The following is a 26,664-nucleotide window of genomic DNA, read 5'->3' on the forward strand; positions in this document are numbered from 1 at the left end:
ATTTGCAGCCTTGGAGAACAACCTGACTTTCCTGAGCCCTTTGGTTTAAGTGACCTGTGACAGGAAATTAGATTCTGACGCTGCCACATGTTTGGCCACATGTTGAAGAATGGGGTACCAACCCTGTGGCCATGCTGCAGACTTGACCTGCCTAGGGGCTTTAGAAGAGAGCCACCAGTAAGACGTGGGTGCTCTGGCTGAAGAGTAGTTAGGCATGTCAGAGCCAAAGCTGTGGGGTGGAATTGCCCCAGAAGGTAGATGTCATGGCAGAGAGTGCACAGGATTAGAAGTTCCTAACTGAGAATAAGCGCAGTAATGTTTCGGGTCTGGATATCATAAGTTTACTTTGAAGGAGAAGTGATGGGTCAGGATAAAAATCAAGTGAACTTCTAATTAACTAGAGGAATTTCCACGTCAGGCCTGAGAAATCTTTTTCCAGCTATGGAGACAGATACATCGCTCCCGCTTCATCAAGAGTGTGGAGTCTTAATATCAAGCCAGGAAATGAACCCACAGGGTCCACAGCACTGACCACAGCACTTTGTGTGCAAGCCTCTCACACAAAGCTAAGAGCTCCTGTCCTGTGGCATTCCCAGCCAGGCAGCCGAGGAGAGCCCAGCTCATGCTGAGGAACTCCCGAGAAGGTGCCCAAGCAAAACTTGAGCTGGTACCACTGGGAATCAGAGCCTCATGGCCAGGATGTGGTGGGAAATCCAAAGCCAGAGAGTTAAAGAAATGGCACAATCTTATTGAGGAACCTCATCCTTAAGCTATTTCCAAAGCAAAGCCACCCTATATTACAAAGCATGCTCAGAGGCACAAGGTGAGTGGCTGGCCAGTACACAGTGCAGCCAAGGAACTTTTTTTTTAAAGGAAAGATTGAACACCATGCAGACGAACAAGTCGTGGATTCAAAAGGGAACCACGCATACCTTCTAGAAGTGAGAAGTAGCACCTATGAGTTGAGAAACCAGATAGATGGGCCACAGAGCAGTTTAGACAGTCTAGAAACAAACTCAGAAAGCCATAGGAGGAGCATTAGTACATACAGTGACTATCCTAAATGAGAAATGGAGGGGACGGAATAAAGGTAGGATCTTATGAGATGAGTTTACTGCACTGATAAATGCATGTGTTTTCAGAATTAAGGAGGTGAACTACGATCTGAAGAGGCTAACACAGAAATAATTGTGTGGCTATAACGGAAGATGCTTAGGATGGCAGAAAGGGGAACAGCACTAATAATTAGGTTCAGATTGCATGCAAACAATGGGGACAGGCAGAATTTTCAAGTTCCCAGACAAGACAGAAGACAACATCACTGCTGAGCTAGAGTTCTATACCCAGCTAAACTACCCCTCAAGGTGAAAGTGACAGGTATTTTTACACTAAGAATGAGTGTTTACAACCTCAGTCCATCACCCAAGGCACAAATGTGATTCTGGGGGCATCCAGCCACATCTAAGAGGAAGGAAGGAGCTAAGATGTGATAGAGAGGAAAGTTTATAGCAACTTGGCCAATGTCAAGGAACCCCGACAGTAGAAACCAACACTAATGATCACAACTGAGCAACTAAAACCAGAGTATAAGAACTGAGAAGTGACTTCAAAAGCTTCTCTCATGTGAGAAAGGTCTACAAGAGAGGGAGAGAGGTTTTGTATTTCAGCATTTAAAGGTTCTTGTGTTTGGGAAGCATTGTCAGATGGGGCATGATGCTGATTAAAATTAGTTAAACTAATTAATAAACTATAACTGTCAAACTAGTTAAGAAGAGAAATGGAGAGTTTTTAAAGATTGATTTTAAAGTAAACAAAAATTAACAGGCAAAATGAAAACATTAAAACTAAATTAAAATTCATGTAATAAAACATTAGTAAGCTCATGTGTAAAACTATATACAATTTATAAGGTTCATAGATAGTATATCATTATAAAATGGTAAACTATTAAGCAGATGAAAGTAGACCATTTTAACCAGAAGTACCGGGAGGTGCCTTTATGAATCATAAAGTGTTGCTTTAGACAAATGCATTCCACAGTGACCTAAGGATCAAATGATACAGTAAACTTGAGGTTTGATGCCCCAGTCACAAGATTTCTAGTAGTTAAGTGAAGTCAAGAGAAATGTGGATAGCTATTGGACAGAGAATCATTGAAACAACTGAAACTCACAGAAAAATTGCCAACAGCAAGCAGGCAAGCTAGATTTTATTTTGTTTTGTGAGACAGGGTTTCTCTCTGTAGTTTTGATGCCTGTCCTGGATCTCTCTCTGTAGACCACTCTGGGAACTCACAGAGATCCGCCTGGCTCTGCCTCCCAAGTGCTGGGATTAAAGGCGTGCACCACTGCCACTCAGCAGGCAAGCTAGATTTAAAGGGCATGTACAAACTTACGTGATAGCCAGAGAAAACTCATTGCCACCTAACACATGTGGACTGTCTACAAGAACCAAATCTAGGTTGGGCTATAGAGTGAATCTTGTTGACCTCAAAGAATCAGCATGTAAAAGATGTTTTTAAAAGAAAAATGTATGTTGTCTTTGGGATTTTTTTTTTTGCTCCCCCATGTTCCCCCTTTAATGTTTGTGGGTGTTTTGCTTTCATGTCTGTCTGTGTGCCATGTGTGTGCCTGATAGGCATGGAAACCAGAAGTGGGCATTGGATGTTCTAGAACTAGTATTACACTCCATGTTGGTGCTGGGAATTGAGCTTGGGTCCTCTAGAAGAGCAGCCAGTGCTTGGATCCATTCACCAGCTTGTTTTTAAAATTTAATAAATTATATTCATTTATTATTTATTTATTTACTTATTTTCTGACTTATTTATTTATTTACTTATTGTTTGGGGTGTATGTGTGTGTGTGTGTGTGTGTGTGTGTGTGTGTGTGTGTGTGTGTGTTCTTGGCATTAAACTCAGGTCATCAGGATTGGTGGGAAGTACCTTTATCCCCTGAGCCATCTTACTGGTCCCTAAAACTTGTTTTTCTTAAAAACAAACAAACAAACAAAAAACCCCTGCAAATCCTTAGGGCTGGTAAGATGGCCAAGCCAGAAGTCATTAATTTGGTCCCTGGAACCCACATGACCAGAAGAGGAAAGAACTGACTCCATTTTCTTCTGATGTCCACATGCATGTGGTGGTGTGTGTGCACATGCACATATACACTCAAATAAACTAACAATTGTAAAAAAGCACACCTTTAATAACTCATAGGTAAAAGAATCTTAAAGTGAATTACAAGCCACTTGGGTCTGACCCACTATAGGAAGATTTTTATCTTTCTATATAAATAATAAAGGTGATTTATTATGTGGCTAAAGAGCTTGAAGGGAGATTTCATGTTTTACACCTTAGTTGCTAACAGATCAATCCCCCAAAGATACTCAATGTCCAACAAACATTCTGGAAGGTCGGTGCTTACAGTGACTTCTAAAAACACTAACTGCGCACAGTAGTGTGGCACTTCGTCACTTGCAGCAGAATGACAAACACTTCAAAGTCCCCCAAGACCAAGGGTTGTTGAAGTCATGATGGGGGTACCTTACCTCGGACGTTCATAGGGTGCCCACCTGCAGAGACCGGGACAAGCGAAATCTCCCAGGATTGTACCTCCACATCCAGCAGGTACTTTTTAGGTACGTTTGAACGCATGCAGGACCAGATGTGCACACAGATGGTCGGTAAACCTTTCAAAGCCCAAACGTGGAAATAGCTCACTGCCCCTCCACTGGGAAATAAGTAACAAAGCTGTGATTTGTTTATATAGTGGACTATTACACAGTAATTAAAGAACGGTACCGACATAAACCAGTTTGAGTGAAAGCAGGCAACTAGTGAAGGTGGCCTGTCAAGAGAAAGTTCCTGAAACTCTAAAATAATGCAAACTGGAATGATGGATAGTCACTCCCTGGAGGGAGAAATAAGGAACCAGGGAGGGGCTTTCCATTGTATCCCAGACATCTTAAATGTTCTAGGTCAAGTATGGGGAAAGGTAGCCATCAATTTTTTACGTTGTTTGTGGAGATATGTCTAGCCTTGATTTCTGTGTGCTGCAGTATTTCAGCTTTTATTGGCTTTTAATCTACCAGAATTTACGGACAGAGCAAGTGTCAAAAGGCAGGAGAGAGGTGAAAATTCACAACAAAAGGCTCTGCAGCTAGTGAAGCTGGTGGCTGGGTAAACATCCAAGACAACAGCTCAGAGCTATTGTGACTGATCGGCCAGCACGCTAAAGTCCCGAGAGAAAAGTGAACTCAGTGGACGGTCATGGCACCCTCCGAGTTCACTGTGCCCTGATTTCTGTATCCTGTGACTGTGTCTCCTTGCACAGCACGCCTTTGTAGGTGTGATTAAGGACTGTACATGGGAACATCACCCTAGATTTACAGGTGGCCCCAGGGAAACCCTGAAGCCCTCACAAAAGGAAGCAGAAGGACCGAGTCCAGAGTAGGAGTGTGCAGACAAATTAGGGAAGGAGCCTGGAGCCAAGGAGTGAGTAAGGGGGGTCCCTGGTGAGGAGCAAAGGCCACCAGGTTCACACTCAGACCCTCAGGACAGGATCGGCCCCGCCAACACCCTGACTTTTGTCTTCCCGCTCCCCCCACCCCCCTTTGTGTGCAGTGACAGGCTTGTGTCGCCTCATGCCATGATGTTTTGGACGTTTGTTAAGATGATTCTAAGAAATGAGGGCTTTTCACAGAAGATTGCTGTCATGTAGTTCCCATACAAACCTTTAACCATGTGGCCAAAACACAATAGGAATAAAAATGATGTGCATCACGAAGGAAAATTGTAGAGTGGCTAGTGATCTACCTGAAAAGTAAAACAGGAAGATCTATGTGAAGAAAACTACAACTCTCTTCTGAGCAGATGAGGTCTCAAGTAGGACCCTGGGCTGTACCGCGTCAGTACCATCCAGAACTCCCCCCTGACACATACCCCCACTGCAGGCCTTGCTCCATAAGAGCCCTGGCATTTACAAGGAACTGAATACGGTGACTCAGAATTTAATCTACGAGAAAAGGTCCCCGAAGTAGCAACTGTCACTCTGGATGTCAACATGTGCGTGACTCATCATGACTTAACATGTGTGCTGTGATGTAACAAGGGCAGTTGGGAGGCGGAGGGGCATGATAGAGCTCCTTTTACAGACGGAAGGCAGCCAGTGAACACCTTCTCAAGTGCCACATTGTGGGCCCAGCTGGTGGTGTGGGTTTTGTTAGTGATTTTCATGCTTAAAAGGGTCCCCAGCCAGGCGTGAGAGCCTGCGGCTATAATCCCACTGCTCTGGAGTTTGAGACAGAAGGTTCAGGCCCAGCCTGGGCTATGTGAGACCCTGTCTCAAAATAAAAATAAAATAATAATAATAATAATAATAATAATAATAATAATAATAATAGGAAAAAAACCAGCCGGGCCTCAGGCAGTATAGAAGGGCTACAGTGTGCCCTCCAGAGCAAAGGTGTGTATTGGAGAGGCTTTGTCCAGGCATAAGTCCCAGGCCTGTGGCCAGGACTCTAACATGACTGGCTCAGCCATATGTTTTCAATCAGGTCTTCTAAAACAGAACCACCTGCCATACATGGTGACTCAAGCTTGCATTCCAGTCAGCATCTGGGAGGCTGAGGCAGGAGGATTGCTGTGAGTGAGAGGTAAGCTTGAGGTACATAATGAGTCCCAGGCCAGCTCAAGCTATAGAGTGAGACCTGTCAGAAAAACAGCCTCAAGCAAGACACAGAAGCCCAAACCATGTCTAAGACTGCCCTGCACTGGTAGGTTGGCCAAGTGTGACCAGTGACTCTCAAATCAGACGGTGCGTCTCCAGAAGCCATGACTCGTGTTCACGGACCCAGTGTTCCCAGCAGTGTGCTAGAGTGTGCTGTACGCACATGAAAAGGGACACCTTCCCTCACGGTGAAGGTACAGGAGCCCAGGCCCCGCCTCCTGACCTCACCGTGTTTGCACTGTCACCCCGTCCCCTGCAGGTTACTTTCTGAATTTTCTGGAGCCTGTCAACAACATCACCATTGTCCAGGGCCAGACGGCAATCCTGCATTGCAAGGTGGCAGGGAACCCACCCCCCAACGTGCGGTGGCTGAAGAATGATGCCCCGGTTGTGCAAGAGCCACGGAGAGTCATCATCCGGAAGACGGAGTACGGCTCGAGGCTGCGGATCCAAGACCTGGACACAACAGACACAGGCTACTACCAGTGTGTGGCTACCAACGGGCTGAAGACCATCACTGCAACCGGAGTTCTGTATGTGCGGCTCGGTGAGTGGGCACAGCAGAGGTATGACGCTAGCACACAGCGTTCACAGTGCAGAGCAGGGGACGTGTTTGGTATTGGAGCTGAGCATGCACGGGCCAGCCAACATCCAGAAAACCACCCCAGGGGCTCTCCCGCAGAGCACTAGGGCTCCTTAGCCTGTTTACAGCTAATAAAGGAAAAGAGTCGCATATGGAGCAGTCTGTAGACCCAGGCCACAGAGAGGCATCCCAGACATACAAGGCGAGCAGGGATGACTGTGGTGATGCCACACTGCTGGAGGCCAGGTCGCAGGATGATGGTGGCTATGCCATAGACAGCAGGAGCCAGAGCCTAGGACCCGTCTGTGGCTCCACCGCACAGGCCAGGGCTCACTTTGCTGCTCTTTTTCTGTGGTTCTATCCCAAGTGCGCAGCCATCCTTCATGGGCAGAGCTGGCCCCACTGGGCAGGAACAGGGTACAGTGCTGAGTCTCTGTTTGTGTCACATGGGACAATAGGACTAAATGGCAGAAGAAAATTATCCCGCTCTGACCCAGTAAGGGAAGGTCCCCAGCAATGCACGTCTTGGGCTTGTCATCTGGATTCATGTTAGAGGCAGCTCTAATGAGTAGAACAGATTTTGTGGATAAAGTTTAGATGAGAATCGAGCAGGGACAGGAAAACCGCCCACCCGTGCTTCTATACAGAAAGTTCTCTTTCTGGAGTGTCTGATGTCACCGGCATGTCCTCTGGAGTGGGAGGAGAGTCAGGGCATGGGGACAGCTGGCCGCAGAGAAGCTGCTGGACTGCCCATGTTTATCACTGGCCATATTAATAACTTGTCTTTTTGTTTCACGTTTTAGGTCCGACACACAGCCCAAACCACAGCTTTCAGTAAGTATCTGTCTCCAGTCACCTGACTGCCATCCTGAGTGTTTCTCTTAGGAGAATGCAGGTTTTGAACCCTAAGATGGCCGTGTCTATACTACTGAGTTTACTGAAAGCTGACTCTGAACTCAGATGAACAGGCATTTAATTGGAGTTGGGAAACTTACAGTATCATAAAAACAGATGTTAATTGCTTTCAGCTACCATAATTGCACTGGGCAAAGAAATGGGATACCTAAGCCTGCCTGCCAGATTCTCACGGGAGAATATGTGGACATGGAAGTCATTCTCATTTTGCAATCCAGCACCACCAATCTGCAGTTCATGTTTTTTTTTTTTTTTTTTTTTTTTCCTGGTGTTAAAGATTGAACCCAGGGTCTTGCACAAGCTCTGCCACTGGACTGCATCCCTGGCACCTGTGCCTGCAGTTTATAGATGTGTGCACTGAGCCCCAGGGCATCCTCTGCAGCAGGTTCTCAAATCTCTCTAAGGAGGGGCCTGAGGCTCGTGGGTCCTTAGGGAGCTCTGGATGGATTGTGGCCTGGGATTTGGGCCTTTCGTTTCCAGTGAAACACCACTCCTTCACAGCCCGGCCGCTTAGGAATGCCTCTGCACTGTGCTCTCTAGGTTTTTCTCTGCCTGGAGAGCTACTCCTTCCATTGTCTGTGTGTGTGAGTGGGAATCGTCCTTTCTGACAAGGCCCTTTCAGATTTCTGAACAAGAGCAGAACTTGTTCACTGGTTCCCATTTCCACATGGCCTTGGGACCCACGGGATGATGAACATGTTGAGGTCACAGGACAACTTGGAGGAGTTAGTTCTCTTCCATCATGTGGGTTCTAGATATGAGAACTCAGTCAGGCTTGGAGGCAAGTGCCTGTACTCACTGAGCCATTTAGCCAACCTCCAGGTGGAAATAAAAATTTCCCTTGTTTATGAAGAAGTCCTGGGCTCTTCGTGTTGTGTCTTTTTACAGAATGTCCCAGTTTCCTTGAGCTACTCGGATACTGTTTAGATTGCACTAATAATGAATTCCCAGGTTAGTGGGTGAGGAGTGATTTTTCCTCCCAGAACCACTTCTGTCGTGTTCTAAAGTATCCCCTCCTGATGTTTTATTATGAAATAGTTCAAACATGAAATGTTGGGGGGAGTTTTAGAGTGAGCAACCAGGCACTACCAGCCACAACTAAGCACTTAAAATTCACTCTGCTGGTTTCATTGTGTCTTCCTACCACCATCCATCCATCCACCCACTCGTCCACCCACCCGTCCACCCACCCGTCCACCCACCCATCCACCCACCCACCCACCCACCCACCCATCCATCCATCCATCCATCCATCCATCCATCCATCCATCCATCCATCCATCCATCCATCCTTCCTTCCTTCCATCCATCCATCCTTCCTTCCACCCATCCACCCACCCATCCATCCATCTGATTTCTTACTTATTTCACTGAGTGTTACAGACAGCTTCACACCTGTCCCGAAACACTGCAGTGTGGATACCTACAGTGTTTAGAGTGCATAGTGTTCACAGCTAGTAACAGAGGCCTATGCCCTTATAGTCATAGTTTCAGATACAAAGGTGACTGTAGCTGTCACATGTTTACATTCTGCTGCAGAACAGATTTCCTGTTGTGGGATGATGTCACGGATTTAGAATATTAGGGTGGGATAGCCTCTTAACTTGGTGCTGGATTAACCTGACTCTGCTGGCTTTGAGTGTAATTAATTCATTTCTAAATCACCAAATGAAAACTTGTACGGCCAGGCCCTCTTGGTGCTTTTTTTTTTTTTTTTTTTTTTTTTTTTGGTTTTTCGAGACAGGGTTTCTCTGTGTAGCTCTGCACCTTTCCTGGAACTCACTCTGTAGCCCAGGCTGGCCTTGAACTCACAGAGATCCGCCTGCCTCTGCCTCCCGAGTGCTGGGATTAAAGGCTTTGGTGCAGGTTTGTAAACCCTGTTATGTGGGAAGCTGAGGCAGGAGGAGAGTTAGGGCTAACCTGGGCAACTTCACAAACTCTGTACTTAAAAAAACAAAACCAGCAACAACAAGAAACAACCAGAGCCTTTGCCTAGCATTCCCAGGCCTTAGGTTCAAGTCCAGATACAACACACAAAATAATGAATAAATAGAATAAGCACTGAAATTTGTGTGTATTGTCTTGGAGGGCAGCTCGACAGTAGAACTGCCAGCGTGCAGAACACCCCGGGTCAGGCCCCAGCACCAAAGCTTATGTATGTTTATAGAATACAGCATGACGTCTTGATATATTTACATGTAGAATGACCTAATCAGGCCAATGAGCATATGCATTATCTCATATAATTATCTTTATTTTTTGTGCTGAGAACAGGTAAGATCTGTCTGTTAGCAATTCTTAATTATACACTGTTCTCAACAGTACTCGCCATGTTAGAAATAGGTTGCTTGGGCTAGGCTTATTGTCATGCCCAGTTGAAATCTTTCATACTACGATCATCATTCCCTCAAACTGTTCAGCTCCAGTCTCTGGTGGCTGCCATAAGGGGACAGAAAACTGTCTTTGGTCACATCCCCATAGACTGAGGTGACAGGCCTTTCTGTGGCCATGACTTTGTTTTTCCTATTGATTTTGACTATCTCAGACTAACCTTCATAGTGATTTCTCTGGAAGTTCAGCAAGATGAAGACTCAAAAGCAAGACCGTGAACTTAATACACTAAATAACCCCTTGGTTCTCTGTGTGCTCCAGGAGTGGCCAGTCTTTCCTGCTAAGTGGCTCCTTTGTGGGTCTGTGTCCTTGGCAGACAGCCTTCCTGGCTGCCCTTGGTCAGTCGGTCTGTCCTGTAGGTGTGGATGGCGAGCCGAGACAGTGACTGGCAGAGGAGGCTGAGTGCATCCTCATGCGATGTGACATGAGAGGAGCTGTTGTTGGTCCTCACACAACAATGTGGCTGCCTGTCCCACGCTCCCTCCCTGCCCCCTGCCCTCAGAGTGCATGTTGGTGCCGGCAGCCTGCGCCTTCTGCTGCTGCTGCTGCTGCTGTGCAGTGTGAGGCAGGTGGCTGGCATGGGTGGTTAAGGGATTTATTATCATCCTTCTCTCTGCCTGCAGTTGGTGGTAAGGAGGGTGTGTGTAGGGAACAAAGGCTTAAGAAAGGGTGGCGCCTCCCTTTCTGCTAGGCTCACTCAGGTAGCAGTTGAGATGACGCCCAGGGGATCATGCATGCCTGACATTTCATCCGTGGGCTTGGCTTCGTTTCTGCTGCTTTAACTTAGCGGTGGTTCGTGTTGACTGTAATCAGCCCATACACCCCCTACTGCAATCAGTTCGGAGTGGGCGGCATGGCCACGTACAGTGCTCCCTGGAGCCTCAGCACTGGAGCCCCACCCTCGTTCTGTTGTCCTCCATCAACCTTGGGGTGCATGGGCATGTGTGTCGTACTGCTCCAGCCAACCTCGGGGTGCACGGGTGTCTGTGTCACACTGTTTCCAGAAAGAGCCTTGTGCCTTTGAGTGGTAAAAAGCAAGCTAGTTCTTGGTACTTCCTTAGAGCCATGTCCTAAGCCCTCCTAATTTCTGACTTACTTGGACACCAAGCATGTCCAAGACTGCCACGCTGTTCTCCAGCGGCATGCTTGTGGCCCCAGAATCTCCGTTACCAAGTCCAGCTGACTTGGTGCTCTGCAGACCTGGGACCTCAGTTGAATAAGGAGTGTCCCTCTCCCTGTGCCTGGCTCACAGGCGAGTATGTCAGTGTGTCTAAGCAGAGCCCCTGGCCTCTCCCCCAGTTCTGCTATTTCAGGAGAGCATTCTGAAGTCTAATTCCGACTGTATCCGAATTACAGGAAAATAGCAGGATAAAAACAATTTAAATTGCCACTGACAAGCCAGTGACTAGAGATGACTTCAGGAGAAGTCAGGCTGATTTATTATAAGGAACGTTCTCAGCAAAAGACCAATTTAGCATTTGACGCTAAAGCCTAGAGCAGCAATCCTCAGAAGTTCAACTCAACCTCAAGTAGAGCTTGAAGAAGGGAACCTGAACTTAATTTTTAACTCAAAGTCACCTTGTTATAATAGGAAATGTAACTTGGGGGTGGGGGCCTGGGGGAGATGTGTCTATGAATAAAAATGCTTACTATGCAAGTGTGAGATCCTGAGTTCAAATCCCCAGAACCCATGTAAAGCCGGACATGGTGTGTGCATCTGTGCTGCATTGCTCTTATGAGATGGAAGGAGGGGGTAGGAGAATCACTGAAGCTCCTGGGTCAGCCAGCTTGGAGTATTACGGTAGTGAGGGCAGTCCCAAACAAGGCGGAGGACGAAGATACGCCCACATTCACACACAGGAGTACATGCACACGCAGAAAGAAAGGTAATTGTCTGTAGTGAATAAAATCCTTCAATCCTGTAGTGAGTAAGAAATGTGTCTTAATACTTAAGTTTGTGCTGCCCCAAATGAAGGTTTTATATGGCAATAGATATAAGCGATTGTCTAGGTATTACGTATTCCAGTCCCTTTCACGGTGGGTGGCCTCCCCTCCACACTCACCATGCCAATGCAGTCTCTAATCTAGGTAGTTTCTTGACCTCTCTGTGACTTTCTGCTTCTTAGGATGTCCCCCCTGGAAGCTTGTCTTGACAGGGAGGCCGTGGGTCTTGCTTCCTGATTGCACGGCCCTGCTTCAGTTTCTCTTGGACCTCTGATTCCTACTGGTTACATCTCCTTACCCTGTAGTTCTAGCCTGCCTGTCTCCCTCCCTCCCTCCCTGGCTGTAGCTTCCCTCAGTAGCTGTTTGTTTTCAGGCTTCCAGTGTGGCCAGGCTCTGGTCTGAGTCTGGCAGTGTCCGGTAGGGAGCACACAGTTCCCTCAGGACACGGCTTGATTGTGTCCTGTTGTGTGGAAGTGCCACACTGTTAATCTGTGCTTCCAAGGTTGAGTAGTTACAAACAAAGCCATTGTGTGCTCTTTTTCATGCTGATGGAATTTTTGAACCAAGAAAAAAGTTGCTGGCCTGCCAAGTGTGGCAATGTCATCCCAGCACTTGGGAGGCCGAGGCAGGACAATCCCTGAGCGTTCACAGCCAGCCTAGCCCACAGAGTGCGTGCAGAATTAACCTGGGCTAAACAGAAAGCCCTGTCGCAGAAATAAACAGACAAATAAATCAGAACAAAGCAAACACTGTCAGCTTGTAAAATTCTGGATCAAAAATGCTTCATGGGCTGTGTGTCCTGTGCTGTCACTTACAGAGGTTTGTCTGTCCTTCCAGGGATGACTATCAGGAAGATGGCTTCTGCCAGCCTTACCGAGGGATCGCCTGTGCCCGCTTCATCGGGAACCGGACTATTTATGTGGACTCTCTCCAGATGCAGGGGGAGATTGAAAACCGAATCACAGGTAGGGAGCACACAGTTCCCTCAGGACACGGCATACACCTCTGCAGGCACCTGTGTGCACAGAGGGCCACCACGCTGGTGTTTTGTCGGTTAGTGGCACAGACTGTGAGCCCCTGTAACGTCTCTTGCCGTAGGAAACATAAGGTCTTTCTCAGAAACGGTTGTTCTTGCTGACGTGTTTTGCTCTAAAATATCCCCAGCTTGTGTGTTTAAGTTAGCATGTTAGTCTCTCTTCCCTTATAGTAATGAAATACTCAAAGCTAAACACTTCATAAAGAAATGATTCTTTGGCTCATAGCTTCAAGACTGAGATCCCAAGCTACATAGCACCAGCCTGTTGAGGCCTCCCTGGCTTCACCACATCACAGTGGGAGCCATGGTGGTGGGAGCCCATGTGAAAAGGAGAGATCACTTGACAAGACAGAAAGCTGGAAGGGCGCACCATGGGCTGACAGGGCAGACCTGTTCTTCCACAACAACCTTGTGAGAACAGAGCATGCCCCATGGAAACTGCTTCAGTCTATTCTGGGACCGCCACTTAGCAATCAAGTACTATGCCATGTCCCCACAGTTACCCCTAACTCCCCGTACCACCAGACTGGAAAGCAAGCACAAGAGCCCTGGGGGACAGGCCACATGTAAACCACAGTTAACAAATGCAGATTGTTTGAAATACACACACATGCACAACCTGACCAGGCCAGGGGTGTCAGGGGCACCAATGTCAGGATCACAACCTACTTGAGTGTCGCTCTGTATTTCCTGGACTCTTGCATCATCCATGTGCCATGCCTGTTATACGGGTACACAGTCGCCTTGGGAAACGTGACAGTGACGGGAAGAGGAGATGATACAGTGACTGAGGCCTCGGTCCTTAGCTTCCAGAGAACAAAGCCAGGCTTTCGGAGACCTGGTTCTGGATCTCTCTGGTGGAGTAGGTCAGACAGGAAGCAAAGCTGTTCTTCCCAGTCTCTTTGGGACTTTGCTGTCTGGCTGTCCGTGAGGCCTCCACATCCCACCTTGGGTCTCTTGATGGAGTCCAACCAGGATGCCTTCCTCTCCAGACTTTGAAGGATAGGCAGAGCTATGGGGGTGGGGCCCAGGTGCCCAGCTCCTCACTTTAGTTGAATGCTTTCTGTGAAGTTATTGACCAGGCTTTGTATTAGCATCAGTGATGAGGTCTGGTGCCAGGGTTGTCTGGAGACGGGCGGCCGAGCCCTATGCTGGCAATAGTGTGGGGTGGGATGACCCGTAAGGTAGAAATGCACCATTGTTGACATTGTACGTTTAGCTCTTCCTCAGACAGAGGGTTGAGTTCAAGGTCACTAGAGCCTGCCTGACCTGTGCAAGCCACATAGGTGAGAAGACTCTCTGAACAGTGTTGGTACTCTTACCAGAAACATGTTGTAATGTCATCTCAAGCAAGAGTGGAGCCTTGGGGTTTGGTGACAGATGTGCTTGATGCTGTGACTTAACATAGGCAGGGCCAATCTGATCTGCAAATGTAGACTCCAGCAGGCTCTGAATCATTAGCTCTAGAACCGACCCGGGGCCACAGATGAGCTTGTTTCACACCGGCTTTGCTGGGTCAGCATGCCCAAGCTCTTTCATGCACAAATTTATTGAAAATGTGATATGAAATCCCTTCAGACCGTGTGTATGAGGCCCGAAGAGAAACAAGTGAATTTGAGTTTTGAGTTTCCTCACCAGGGATCTCACTGCATACACACACACACACACACACACACACACACACACACACACACACACACGTTTTAAAATCTGGGAGCATCCCCAACCAAAAACTCTCCTGGTCTTTTCTCCAGAGCTGATGGGTGACGGGGAGTCACACTCACCTTTATAAATCTGCACGCTTAGATTGGTCCCCTCAGCTCCAGTTCATTAAAGCCAAAGTTGCAGTTACGACCTGTGGACAAGCCAAGTGCCCTGTCATCCTTGAGTTAGTCTTCAGAATGCCACCCATAGACTGACTCCTGGATGAATTTGACATTCTCCTAATTGGCAAACACTGAGCCTAGGCACAAGAGAGACCTGTAGTTATTTCTTCCTCTTTGCTGAAAGGATCAGAGAGGCCCAGAGAAGGGGGTAACCAAGCAGCTTGACTTGACAGCTGTTTCTAAAGAAAGGTGTGAAGTGAGCCATTGAAGGTGTAGGCCTGCCCTTTGAGCCCTTGGGAGGCTGAGGCAGGAAGATCAACAGACTGAGGCTAGGCGGAACTGTGAACCCTAATCCTTTCTGGACGGCAGAGGAGGATGGTATAGAATAAAGAGTCTTCAGGTTTGTGGCTTTTGCAGGGAGAGGCAGATCTTTTTGCTGTTCCGATGATCTGAAGGGCCTGACTTGTTCTGGGCAATCTCTCTGACACTGGCACTACCCCCCAGCCTGAAACGCAGAACTGTGATGTCACTCTGGCTTGGTTGACTTCTGAGGACACAACTGTGCACACCACATGTCTTAGTTATGGTTACTGTTGCTGTGATGAAACACCAAAAGCAACTTGTGGAGGAAAGGGTCTCAGTTCCATGTCACTGTTCATCATCAAAAGCAGTGAGGACAGGAACTCACACAGGGCAGGAACCTGGAGGCAGGAGCTGATGCAGAAGCCTTGGAGGGGTGCTGCTGACTGGCTTGGTTCCCATGACTTGCTCAGGCTGCTTTCTTAGAGAACCCAGGATCACCAGCCTAGGGGTAGCACAGTCCACAATAGGCTGGGCCCTCCCCCATTGATCACTAATTAAGAAAATGCCCTACAGGCTTGCCTACAGCCTGATCTTATGGAGGCATTTTCTAAACTGAGGGTCCCTCCCCTCAGATGACTTCAGCTTGTGTCTAGTTGACATAAAACTACTCAGCACACCACATTAGCATGGCAGTATCCTGTGTGGAGATCGGCCAGTGGACATTCAGACTGGGCAAAGGTGGACAGGCTGTGGAAGTTCTCTCCCTGCCTAGAGCTGGTTGTCAGGAAACAGCCTTTAAATGACACATTTGGAGGCGGAGTCCTGCAGATACAGCTGTGACGTCATGAGCTGGCTCCCTGGAGGAAATGCCGCTTTGCCTTAGCCTTTACTTGCTGGGCATTGAGACTAACTTTTCTGACAGCAGTCCCCTTCATTGCCGAGTCTGTCCAGGGGAGTTTGGTCCTCAGTTAAACCAACTCCTGGACACGCTGTCCTTGACTTCTGGCGCCCACAGAAGGGTGGAACCTGTGATTTCTAGCCCCAGGCCAGCCAGTCCCTGGGGCCACTCACATCCCACCCACCTTTTAGGTACCGTCCGTGTGAAGTTTGTTTCCTGTGTGTGGTCTCAACTAATCACCTTACAGATAAAGAAACATGTCCTCAAAGGACTGAGGACTGTCACAAGATTGAGGGACCAACTGTCACTTTCATACAGTAAATGAGAATCGGCCGGAACCAGACTCACCAGTGCAGTTGGGGTCAGAGCCTGTATCCTGGGAATAAAGGAGTGACAGCAGCACCACCTGCTGGTCATGTCTGATAGTACACACAGGTGGACTAGAAGGCTGAGCACCCCAGGGACTGTCTCCCAGTTTCCACTGGGAACACACTCTCTACAGGGTGTGTAGGCAGAGGGACCTGACTGCTTCAGTCCCCCGATGTTCCTGGATACCTAATACCACCTCTGACTTTCCCACCCTCCGTGCATGTCCCTTTTACTGTCTGTGGGTTCTCTGCCTGGACCTTTGGGGTAGCCTGGTGTACCTCGCTTAGAGCCCTGCCTCTTCCTCTGCTGTTCTGGAGCCTTCCAACCCCAGGAGCTGTGTAACCCATGCTGTGCAGAACCCACACCCATACTATTTCTTCAGGAGATAGATTCTGAAGCTGGGTGTTAGGTGGAGTAAGGCCCCAGGGCTGGAATGAGGTGTCGGACAGGGTGTCCAGGACTCAGGGAGTAGCCCTAGGAGTGAGGGGTGGGGGTGGGGGTCAGGGTGGTCGAGCAGGTTGCTGAAGGTGCTGAGGTTGGGGTTTGGGCAAAGCACAGAGGTGGAGCGTGTTTAGAGTGGTGATTCTGTTCGGGCACAGGGTGCACGCCTGGGTTTGTCAGAAGGCATGTGTCTGGAATAGGATAATGGGGGTGTGGGACAGTGTTTTAAGATGGGCACCCAGGTCAGGGGTTGGGGCTCAGAAAAAGGGATTGGAGCTCGGTGATTGGTAACCTGGAGTCCAGGCAGAAGTCTAGCGGGTGTCCAGGAATCTAGAGGAGGGGGACTGAGTCAGGGGCTACCTTGGATAGGGGGTGCAGTTGAGAGGGTGGAGAGGATCAAGAACCAAGGGTAGGGGCTTGAGGATTTGGTGTCTAGGGTGGGACGGATCAGAGACTAGGTGGGAGACTGATTGAAAGCGGGGTGTATTGGGCAGGGGCGGGCCTGCGCTGACTGACACCAGGCAGGCTACCGCTGCTCACAAGAGTCTCTTTTCCGCAGCTGCCTTCACCATGATTGGCACCTCCACACACCTGTCAGACCAGTGCTCGCAGTTTGCCATCCCATCCTTCTGCCACTTTGTCTTCCCTCTGTGCGACGCGCGCTCCCGGGTGCCCAAGCCGCGGGAGCTGTGCCGCGATGAATGCGAGGTGCTGGAGAATGACCTGTGCCGCCAGGAGTACACCATTGCCCGCTCCAACCCGCTCATCCTCATGCGGCTCCAGCTGCCCAAGTGCGAAGCCCTGCCCATGCCCGAGAGCCCGGATGCTGCGAACTGCATGCGCATCGGGATCCCGGCTGAGAGGCTGGGTCTCTGTGAGTGTCCCAAGGGTGCAGGGCTGAGGGAACAGGACAAAACAAAACAAAACCCACACACCTCTATGCTTCGTAAGGCCTCTGTGCCCTCCTAAGCAGGGCCAAGTCGGCAGCCCGAACCCACAATGCAGACGGTCTCAAGACAGCCCTCTAGTGGTTGGGAACTAGAGATTGGGAGTTAATTCTCACTCCAGCCGTACTCTTTCCTTGTCTGGGTCCTTCTCCTTGAACCTGGGATTTCCAAAGTGAGTGATCTTGGTTCCTATTCCAAGCAATCTTGGGAGCATCCGGGTGGCAGAGCCGGCCTCTCAGCTTATTTAATGGTCTCTAGGCTCCTGCAGCACCCCGTCTCCTGGACCCCAAGGATTCCTCAAATTGGACAACTTTCAAGAGCTCAGAAAGCCTGTGCATCACTAGAGAAGGGAATCTGGGCTGGCCAGCTTTCCTAGGTGCCTGTCCTTGGAACATCTGACCCCAAAGATGGGGACTATTCCATTCTTCTGAGCCTGAGACCTGGGAGTGGCCTTTCTTTGAGTCTGCATAGGGCAGAGGCACATTCTCCATCTCTCCTCCGTGACAGCATGCCCTGTGTTTCCCCATCTTCCCCACACCTGTGCTCTGAAGGTTCAGTCAGCTCCCTGAGCCTTGGCAGGAAGGATGGAGGCCAGTCAGGGTAGGTCTAGCACAGCTTTGACAATATCAGTGAGGGAAGCCATTTCCTTACAGCATCGAAGACTTTGGGGTACTGCCAGAGCATGTGGGGGGACCCCGGCCTGAGGCTTCTTTCCTGTAGACTCCATGGATGTTTAATATCTCTAGTTCGTCTGGGTGTGTGAGAGAAGTGGCAGGTCAGGGCCTTGTCCCGGCGTGGTGTACCTCCACACCTTGACTTCCGGTTTACACTCTGACCCAAGCTAGAGGCTGAAACCCACATATTCTCCGTTCCTGTGATGATGATAACGTCCCTGACCTTGGGAAGTTGGATGGAGCCTGAATTAGGAGCTCGACATATCTGAGGGCAGCATTTGCAATAAATACATGTGAAGCTTAACATCCTGGGCTCCTCCACGGAGGTGGAATGAAGTGTATTCTCACATGTGGCTGAGCCAGACTCTCAGTGGGCAGCCAAGGTGACCTCTGAGGGTGCAGGACCAGGCCTGGGACTTACCCCAGTTGTTTATACCATCCCATTTTGCTTCTAGAACAAGTGAGCAGGAGGCTGCTGTTGGCGTCGGCATTCTGCGCTGGGCAGTTGGGTGTGGGTGTCAGCAGGGCTGGAGTAGCCGCAGCAGGTTTCCTTCCCGATGTGACACCTTCCATGTCGCTGGCGGGCTTAGGGCTTCGTTCACTGTCTCTAGTGCTGCTTCTCCGGGTCATGTGTAAAACCCTTAGGTCTTCTGGATTTCTGTGAGGAGACAGGGTGGCCTTGCTGTTCCTTTCTGGAGACCCCGAGGTCAGGAGGGCTCTGCAGGCAGGATTGCCAGTGTCCCTGGGTGCTCAGGCCCCTAACTCTCTGCTTCTCTCAGATCACCAGTGCTACAACGGATCCGGCGCTGACTACAGGGGCATGGCCAGTACCACCAAGTCGGGCCACCAGTGTCAGCCCTGGGCTCTGCAGCACCCCCACAGCCATCACCTGTCCAGCACAGAATTCCCAGAGCTGGGAGGTGGCCACGCCTACTGCCGGAACCCTGGGGGCCAGATGGAAGGCCCGTGGTGCTTTACGCAGAATAAAAACGTACGCATGGAACTGTGTGACGTACCTCCGTGTAGTATGTATTCTCTCTCTCTATTTTTAAATTTAAATTTTTAAATGTTGACTGTTGAGTTTGCCTGTGAAAAAGAGTTTTGGATATTGCCGGGAACAGTGGGGACCCTGGGGTCCCACCTTACCATCATAATCACGATCATTTGTTTTAAGTGAAATTGTAATACCTGATCATCAAAGGATATTTTAGGATATGAAAAGTCTGAACACTGTGCTGGGCAGCCCTAATCTCACCATCCCGTGGTGACTGCTGAGTACATTCTAGAACCTTCCCTCCATCAGGTCCCCGTGTGTGTGGTCCTGGGACATTCAGTTTGGCATCTGGGTTGTCAAATCCACATGACTGCCCAGGGGTTTCTCAGCTTTGGAGAAGTAATTCCCTTGTAGAGCTGGTAGAGTAAGGAGACAGTAGATTTCAGGTCTCAACATCCCCCATGGTGTCTCTGTTATGTCATGACTGAGAGATGAATGTATGATTACTGGGTTTAAAACATCAGTAGTTGGGGCTGGAGAGATCACTCAGAGGTTAAAAGCACTGGCCACTCTCCCAGAGGACCCTGGTTCAATTCCCAGCACCTACATGGCAGCTCACAATTGTCTGTAACTCCAGTTCCAGGAGGTCGGACACCCTCACACAGACATGCATGTAAGCAAAGCACCAATGCACATAAAAAATAAAAAGGAATCATCCAAAAAAAATTAAAAAAAAAAAAAAGTCAGCTATGTCTGTGTGTCCCACTCCTCTGAGGAGCCTGTACCCACAGCCTTTATCCATCACCAGCCTGAGGGGGTCACTGAGCTACACCTCTTAATAAGCATGTGTTCACTGAAGGAATGCACTTGAGAATGAAAATTTATGACATTACATCCAAGGGAAGTTTAGTTCTGAGGGAATGTTTTGGCTCTGGAAAGCCTTTCTTCTGAGAAATGGGTCCACAAAGCCCTCTGGAGAAAATGCTAACTAGTAGGACATGAGTGTGCTAGGTCTCAGCTGTCCAGTTGTCCTGGGTGGAATTTTAGAAAGATGTGTGTCAAGCTTTTGCCAGTGATTTCCTCATACTGTGGGGGATATTCAGATAGGGCACATTTTGATAAGCAGCTATTATTTTGCAATTAAAAAAACTAAAAGAAAAATATATAGGTCATTGAACCTGGAATCATAGGTTACAGAAAGGTCCACGCTCATGGGGCAGAAGTGCAAGGGACCTCTTGAGGAATTGCTAGTGAGAGAGGTACCAAAGCACCTGGTTGTGTGTCATAGGAGGTTCCAGGGTGGCTGTGTGGGGAATGGGAAACGTCTAAAGGAGCCCCGATCTGTCTGTTCTGACAGGAAGAGACCAAAATATCTTACTCTGCTCCAAAGCCAGCAGGGAATATAGACAGCATGATTCTATTTAAAATAATTTCCCAGCTCCCCTTAGGAAAATGCAGTTCCTATATGCCAGAATAGTTAAGTGTAAGTTATGTTGTATGCTTTAACTGAAGTTATGCATGAAAGGTTGAACGCGAATCCGTCAGCATCGAGGCAGCCTTTGGTGACAAGCAGCTCTATAAAAAATGACCTCCTCCTCTTTCTAATACTGTCTTTTTCCCCCAGGAAGTGTGTGTTGTGTTGGTGATTTTTAAATGATGATGATGAAACCAATGAGCCCATTACTGTGTGGGCAGGATGCACGTCGTGTTTTTGGGTCGAGGGGTGCGGAAGCTTCCCCATTCATTTTGTTTCATGTTGCTGTGATAAAATACTCTCAGCAAAAGCAGCTTAGGGTAGAGTGGGTGTATCTGGCTTCTAATCCCATGTCAGTGGACCATTGCAGGGGAGTCGGGCCGGCAGGACCCTGAAGCCGCCGGGCGCATCATATGAGCAGGAGCAGGGATGGATCAGGAGTGCATGCTAGGACTCGGCTCGCCCCTCCATTGTATTCAGTCCAGGATTTCCGGCCCAGGGAATGGTCTTCCCACATCAATTATCTTAATCAAGACAGCCCCTTAATCTGGACATTCTCTCACAGGCATGCTTGGAAGTTTGCTGCTTAGGTTTCCAGTTTGTAATACAAGCCATCACACCCACACTAAAAATAAAAACAGAATTGGAGTCTGATTTCTCTGCCCCCGCCTCTCCCAACTTCTGGAATGTTCTGGAATCCTTTCTGAGGAAGTTGCTACAGAAGTAAAGAGAAGGGTGTTGTCTGTGATTTTGTCTTATTGTGTGTTAGTAGTTTCAGAAGGCCGGGTGACAAGACTGGATTTGGGACACGGTGATTTTTGTTCCCCCAAGGTGGCTCCAGAGCATGCATCGTGGACTGAATGGTCTCTTTCGGATACCACAATCACTAGAAAGGGCTTGTTTGCTTCCACACAGGAGCTCATTGCTCCCAGGCTAAAGAGCACCCGTCGGATTTCATTATTTACAGGACTCAAGGGGGTGGAGAAACCCCATGGTTCCCTAGGCCCTCTGGAGAGCCCACCTTACACCTGTGTGTGTGTGTGTGTGTGTGTGTGTGTGTGTGTGTGTGTGTGTGTCAGCCTGAATTTCTCAAATCGCACTAACTACTCTTGAAATTCAACGCTTCAGTTAAAGCCTTCCGGGGACAGCCAGCCCTCTGCCGTGTCCCGCCCAGCGCCTGTCAGTCCCCCCAACCCTTCTTGCTAGTGTCCTTCAGTCTGTCCCCTCGTGGGCCCCTCTGCACCTTCATGTAAGTCCTTTATAGGGAGACGAAACCTTTCCTTGAGAAAGGTGAAGGGAAAATCAGAAGGTCCTTGTTTGTTGGTCTAAATGGTCTGTCCGGAATTCTGTTGCCTGTTGTGACAAGGACAAGCTCCTGAAATACCTTTCTGCTCTTTCCCCTCGTACTCTTTTAACAGTGACTGCGTCTTGAATTGTTATCCTGAAAGGTGTCATCGCCACACTGAACTGTTAAATTATACTAAGATGTTAAATGGGGAAAGGCCATCAAGGATAATGAGCTGTGGAGCCCTGGGTAAAAATGAAAGAGAGCAGAACATGGGAACAGCCAGCCATACTTAGATACTTTACCTGGTGGTGGGAGGGGCAGGGTGGGGATCTTATAGTTGAAAAGGGGGTGTCTTCTGAAAACTGATGGAATCCCCATTGTGGTCCCCAGGTCCCCGAGACGGCAGCAAGATGGGGATTCTGTACATCCTGGTCCCCAGCATTGCCATCCCCCTGGTCATCGCTTGTCTTTTCTTCCTCGTCTGCATGTGCCGCAACAAACAGAAGGCTTCGGCCTCTGCCCCGCAGCGCCGGCAGCTGATGGCCTCGCCCAGCCAGGACATGGAGATGCCTCTCATCAGCCAGCACAAACAGGTCCTCCAGCTAATGTCCTAGGGAGGCAGTTCTTCCCCAGCCGGGCTTGGGATGGAGTATCCAGTCAGCATAAACCAGAGCTCCTGGAGGATCCTAGAAGGCAGCTCTCATAGGGCCCCGAACAAGCATGGGGTGTCAAGCTGGCCAGCATACACAGGCCTTCCGGTGTTCTCTAGTCCAAACTCGGGGATGGGGGTACCTGTGGTGCTAGGCTCTGAATTTCCTCCACACATTGAGCTGAGGAGCCCTAGGGGACAATGTAAGAGCAGAACCCAGAAACACCCAGCCATACTCGAACACTTTACCTGGTGGTAGAAGGGATGGGGGTGGGGCTTAGAGTTGAGAAGGGGGTGTGGCTTCTGCAGCTGCTTCTCTAAAGTAGGTGGGAGCGTGCATGTCCATAGAATCCAGCACCTGAGACTGGCCCTACCCCTCCACCTGCCCCAGGACCTCCCTGGCCCAGAGAGCTGCCTCCGTTTTGTGCTCAGGATTACATTGAAAAGGAGAATTCAGACTTCACTGTTTCAGGATTCCCGTGGCATTTTTGAGAGTGGGTACCTTTTTCTGTTGTTTTGCTTTTCAGGGAGAGGTTGCCAGCCCTTTAGTCAGCAGAGATGGCACCCCTGAATGGCTGGCCCACTCTGGGTGTTCTAGATGCCCGAAGTGAGTGGAGACACTGAAATACGGCAGGTGGCGACCTCTCCAGGCCTCGTGTATGCATACGTAGCTCATGACTGGCTTGGAGAGAAGTATTCCCGCTCAGGTGACTTTGAGGGGGTCTTGGGGTGCCAGGAACAGAGCCGGCTCATTCAGCCCTTCAGTCAAGAATTCCTGGATGCTTGCCATGGCTTGGGGTTGGCATCTGAGGAAGACACGGGCCCTCAGCTGGAGCACAGCTGCACAAGGCTTAGAGTCTGCAGATAGTTCACCCAGAAGGAGTAGGCAGGGCAGAGAGAGGCAGGGTCCGTGTCACTGGGTGTCACTTCTACCCAAAGAATATCATCTAGTGCAAAGGAAACCCTGAGACAGACATAGAGTCAGGCTCTGTAGAACATGGTGCCAGGCTCTGAACTGAACAAATTCCAATAGGCAGGAAGTTAAGGTCGGGCACTGTAGGCCTATAGGGAACACAGAGCATCTTGCTGTGAAGTGGACATGTTGGGAGCGGTGTGACGAACACCTCTGTAGGATCCTTGGGTGACTCTGAAAAACTGGGCTCCGGGCTCAGCTGTGAGTGTGAACAGATGTCTGCCCACATGTGCGTAAGGTGTTGGTGGGAACAGGGAGCCATGCCCACGTTTGGAGAGACCTAACATGCAGCTGGGTCAAGACTCTGGAGGGTGTCAGATGGAGGCGGCCTCCTGGCATTGGAGCTGTAATTAGGGCAGTAAGGAAGGCTGTGGGCAGACAGGACCAGCCAGGCCACGCCAGCAGTGCCGATCCCAGACACTCTGCTTTGACGTACTGCACTGACGTGTCTGTTTGACTTTCCTTCTTGGCAGGCCAAACTCAAAGAGATCAGCTTGTCCACAGTGAGGTTCATGGAGGAGCTTGGTGAGGACCGGTTTGGGAAAGTCTACAAAGGCCACCTGTTCGGGCCCGCCCCAGGAGAACCAACCCAAGCAGTGGCCATCAAGACACTGAAGGACAAAGCAGAGGGTCCCCTGCGGGAGGAGTTCCGGCAAGAGGCCCTGCTGCGGGCACGGCTGCAGCACCCCAACATCGTCTGCCTACTCGGTGTGGTGACCAAGGACCAGCCCCTGAGCATGATCTTCAGTTACTGCTCGCACGGCGACCTCCATGAGTTCCTGGTCATGCGCTCGCCGCACTCCGATGTGGGCAGCACCGACGATGACCGCACGGTGAAGTCGGCCCTGGAGCCCCCTGACTTCGTGCACGTGGTGGCACAGATCGCTGCGGGGATGGAGTTTCTGTCCAGCCACCACGTGGTCCACAAAGACCTGGCCACACGCAATGTGCTGGTGTACGACAAGCTGAACGTGAGGATCTCAGACTTGGGCCTCTTCCGTGAGGTCTACTCTGCAGATTATTACAAACTCATGGGCAACTCACTGCTGCCCATCCGCTGGATGTCACCTGAGGCCATCATGTACGGCAAGTTCTCCATCGACTCTGACATCTGGTCCTATGGCGTGGTCCTCTGGGAGGTCTTCAGCTACGGCCTGCAGCCCTACTGTGGGTACTCCAACCAGGACGTGGTGGAGATGATCCGTAGCCGGCAGGTACTGCCCTGCCCAGATGACTGCCCCGCCTGGGTCTATGCGCTCATGATTGAATGCTGGAATGAGTTTCCCAGCAGGAGGCCCCGCTTTAAGGACATCCACAGTCGGCTCCGGGCCTGGGGCAACCTATCCAACTACAATAGCTCAGCCCAGACCTCGGGAGCCAGCAACACCACACAGACCAGCTCCCTGAGCACCAGCCCCGTGAGCAATGTGAGCAATGCCCGCTACATGGCACCCAAGCAGAAGGCCCAGCCCTTCCCACAGCCTCAGTTCATTCCCATGAAGGGTCAGATCAGACCCTTGGTGCCCCCAGCACAGCTGTATATCCCAGTCAATGGCTACCAGCCAGTGCCAGCCTATGGGGCCTACCTGCCCAACTTCTACCCAGTCCAAATCCCCATGCAGATGGCCCCACAGCAGGTGCCCCCCCAGATGGTCCCCAAGCCCAGCTCACACCACAGTGGTAGTGGCTCCACCAGCACAGGCTACGTCACCACGGCACCCTCCAACACATCTGTGGCGGACAGGGCAGCCCTGCTGGCGGAGGGCACTGAGGACGCACAAAACCTGCCTGAAGACGTGGCCCAGAGTCCTGTGCAGGAAACAGTGGAGGAGGAGGAGGGCTCTGTCCCAGAGACTGAGCTGCTGGGAGACAGCGACACTCTCCAGGTGAATGAGGCCCATGTCCAGCTTGAAGCCTGAGGAGTATTCAGGGCCTGGAGCACCAGGATAAAAGTCCCTGATGTGACCAAATGGGGACTTCGGAATGGCTCTGAGAAGTCACGAACAGTGGCCTATCACTGGAGCCCAGGGATGGGCAGGCTGGTTTGAGCCGGCCCACCTGAGACTGTGAGAAATCTTACACTATCTCCTGCACTCTGTGCCCTTAAAACTGCCCCTGCAGCTCTGGCTTGGCTGGAGGGCGTTTCAGACAGCAGTAACATGGGCAGGGGTCCCGGCAGCCTGACCCCCTCAGAAACAGGACAGGGAGACCCCACCATCTGTATCCTGATGGTGGATAGGTAGTGAGGAGGGGATGTCGTGCAAACACGTGGGCTGTGTCCTCGCTCCCCTGTTCTTTGGGCTGAGGATTCAGGAGCCAGGGCGAACAGGGCTGCAAAGGGCGGCAGAGAGGCACCTTGGAACTGAGATACCCAGTGAGCCTCCTGCTGGCTGAGGGTGGAGGGAGCGCTCCCCCTGACCCCCACCCCACTGCACCCCGCCCACTGCCTATCATGTTCTTTTTAACAGCCAAAGGCCTGCAGAAGCAGGATGCTGCCACCTGCTGGGGTCCAGGGGTAGAGGAGCTTCTGAAAACCAACTGGGTGTGCCTTGTATTCAAGAAAAATGTGCCTTTACAGAAACCGGCAGGATTTTGTACTTTTGTGAAGGGTTTTAATTATACTGCGTGTGTACTTTGCCTACTTTTCTGGAATTTAAAGGAAAATGTTTCCTGGATTTAGAATGTTCAGAAGGAAGCAACATTGTACAGAAAACAGTATTGTTAATTTTTTTTTAAAAGAATCATGTGCAGACCTTAAATGTAATTTATATGGTTTTCTGTGTGCAGTTTTCATGGAAGTATTTTGATCCTAAATAATGACTGAGTAATTTAACTGTGCGTATTATCTCTGGGATGTCGTCACATTAGGGTTGTGTTTGGCTTCATTCGCCACATGTCAGCGAGGTCCTTTCCTTCCAGGGTTCCTGTTCTGCGTGGGCCGTGGGCCAGCTGCCTGGCGCATGCTGTCGGTTCCACGGGCAGGCCTCATGCCTGGTGTATGCAATCAATGAATGTTCGTCACTTCTGGGGGCTGGAAGGACACTGGGTTGAAGCAGGCACCTGCTGGAGGAGGGGGCTCTCGGGTAGGGTCTGGGCTGAGCCTTTCTGTGGATTTGCAGTTTTGCTAGGACCAGTGGCTCCATGAGAATGAAGTGAGGGGATGGGGCAATGGCAGGGATGGATTCTCACTGCTTTTGCCCCTCCGGTTTGTGTTACTGTTTGTGTGTGTGGTG

The 26,664-nt window shown here is 49.9% G+C and overlaps 1 protein-coding gene across 2 annotated transcripts in view; it reads left to right on the forward strand.

Annotated features, from left to right (window-relative positions):
* Window positions 1-26,264, forward strand: part of Ror2 (receptor tyrosine kinase like orphan receptor 2) — a 184,347-nt gene extending 158,083 nt beyond the window's left edge. Inside the window, exons 3-9 of one of the 2 annotated variants that reach the window (XR_005091556.1) lie at window positions 5,986-6,273; window positions 7,113-7,143; window positions 12,397-12,524; window positions 16,992-17,306; window positions 18,833-19,044; window positions 22,200-22,402; window positions 23,905-24,262. Coding sequence is in view for 1 of the 2 variants with exons in the window: in XM_028863789.1 (XP_028719622.1) it covers window positions 5,986-6,273; window positions 7,113-7,143; window positions 12,397-12,524; window positions 16,992-17,306; window positions 18,833-19,078; window positions 22,200-22,402; window positions 23,905-25,350 (2,657 nt within the window). In the remaining variant the exon portion in view is untranslated. Of the gene's footprint in view, window positions 1-5,985; window positions 6,274-7,112; window positions 7,144-12,396; window positions 12,525-16,991; window positions 17,307-18,832; window positions 19,079-22,199; window positions 22,403-23,904 lie in introns of both variants that reach the window. The other variant, XM_028863789.1, reaches the window with a different exon arrangement.
* Window positions 26,265-26,664: the final 400 nt, after the last annotated feature.

This window comes from Peromyscus leucopus, chromosome 5 (genome assembly GCF_004664715.2).
Source record: "Peromyscus leucopus breed LL Stock chromosome 5, UCI_PerLeu_2.1, whole genome shotgun sequence".
In the NCBI taxonomy this organism is placed as follows: Eukaryota; Metazoa; Chordata; class Mammalia; order Rodentia; family Cricetidae; genus Peromyscus; species Peromyscus leucopus.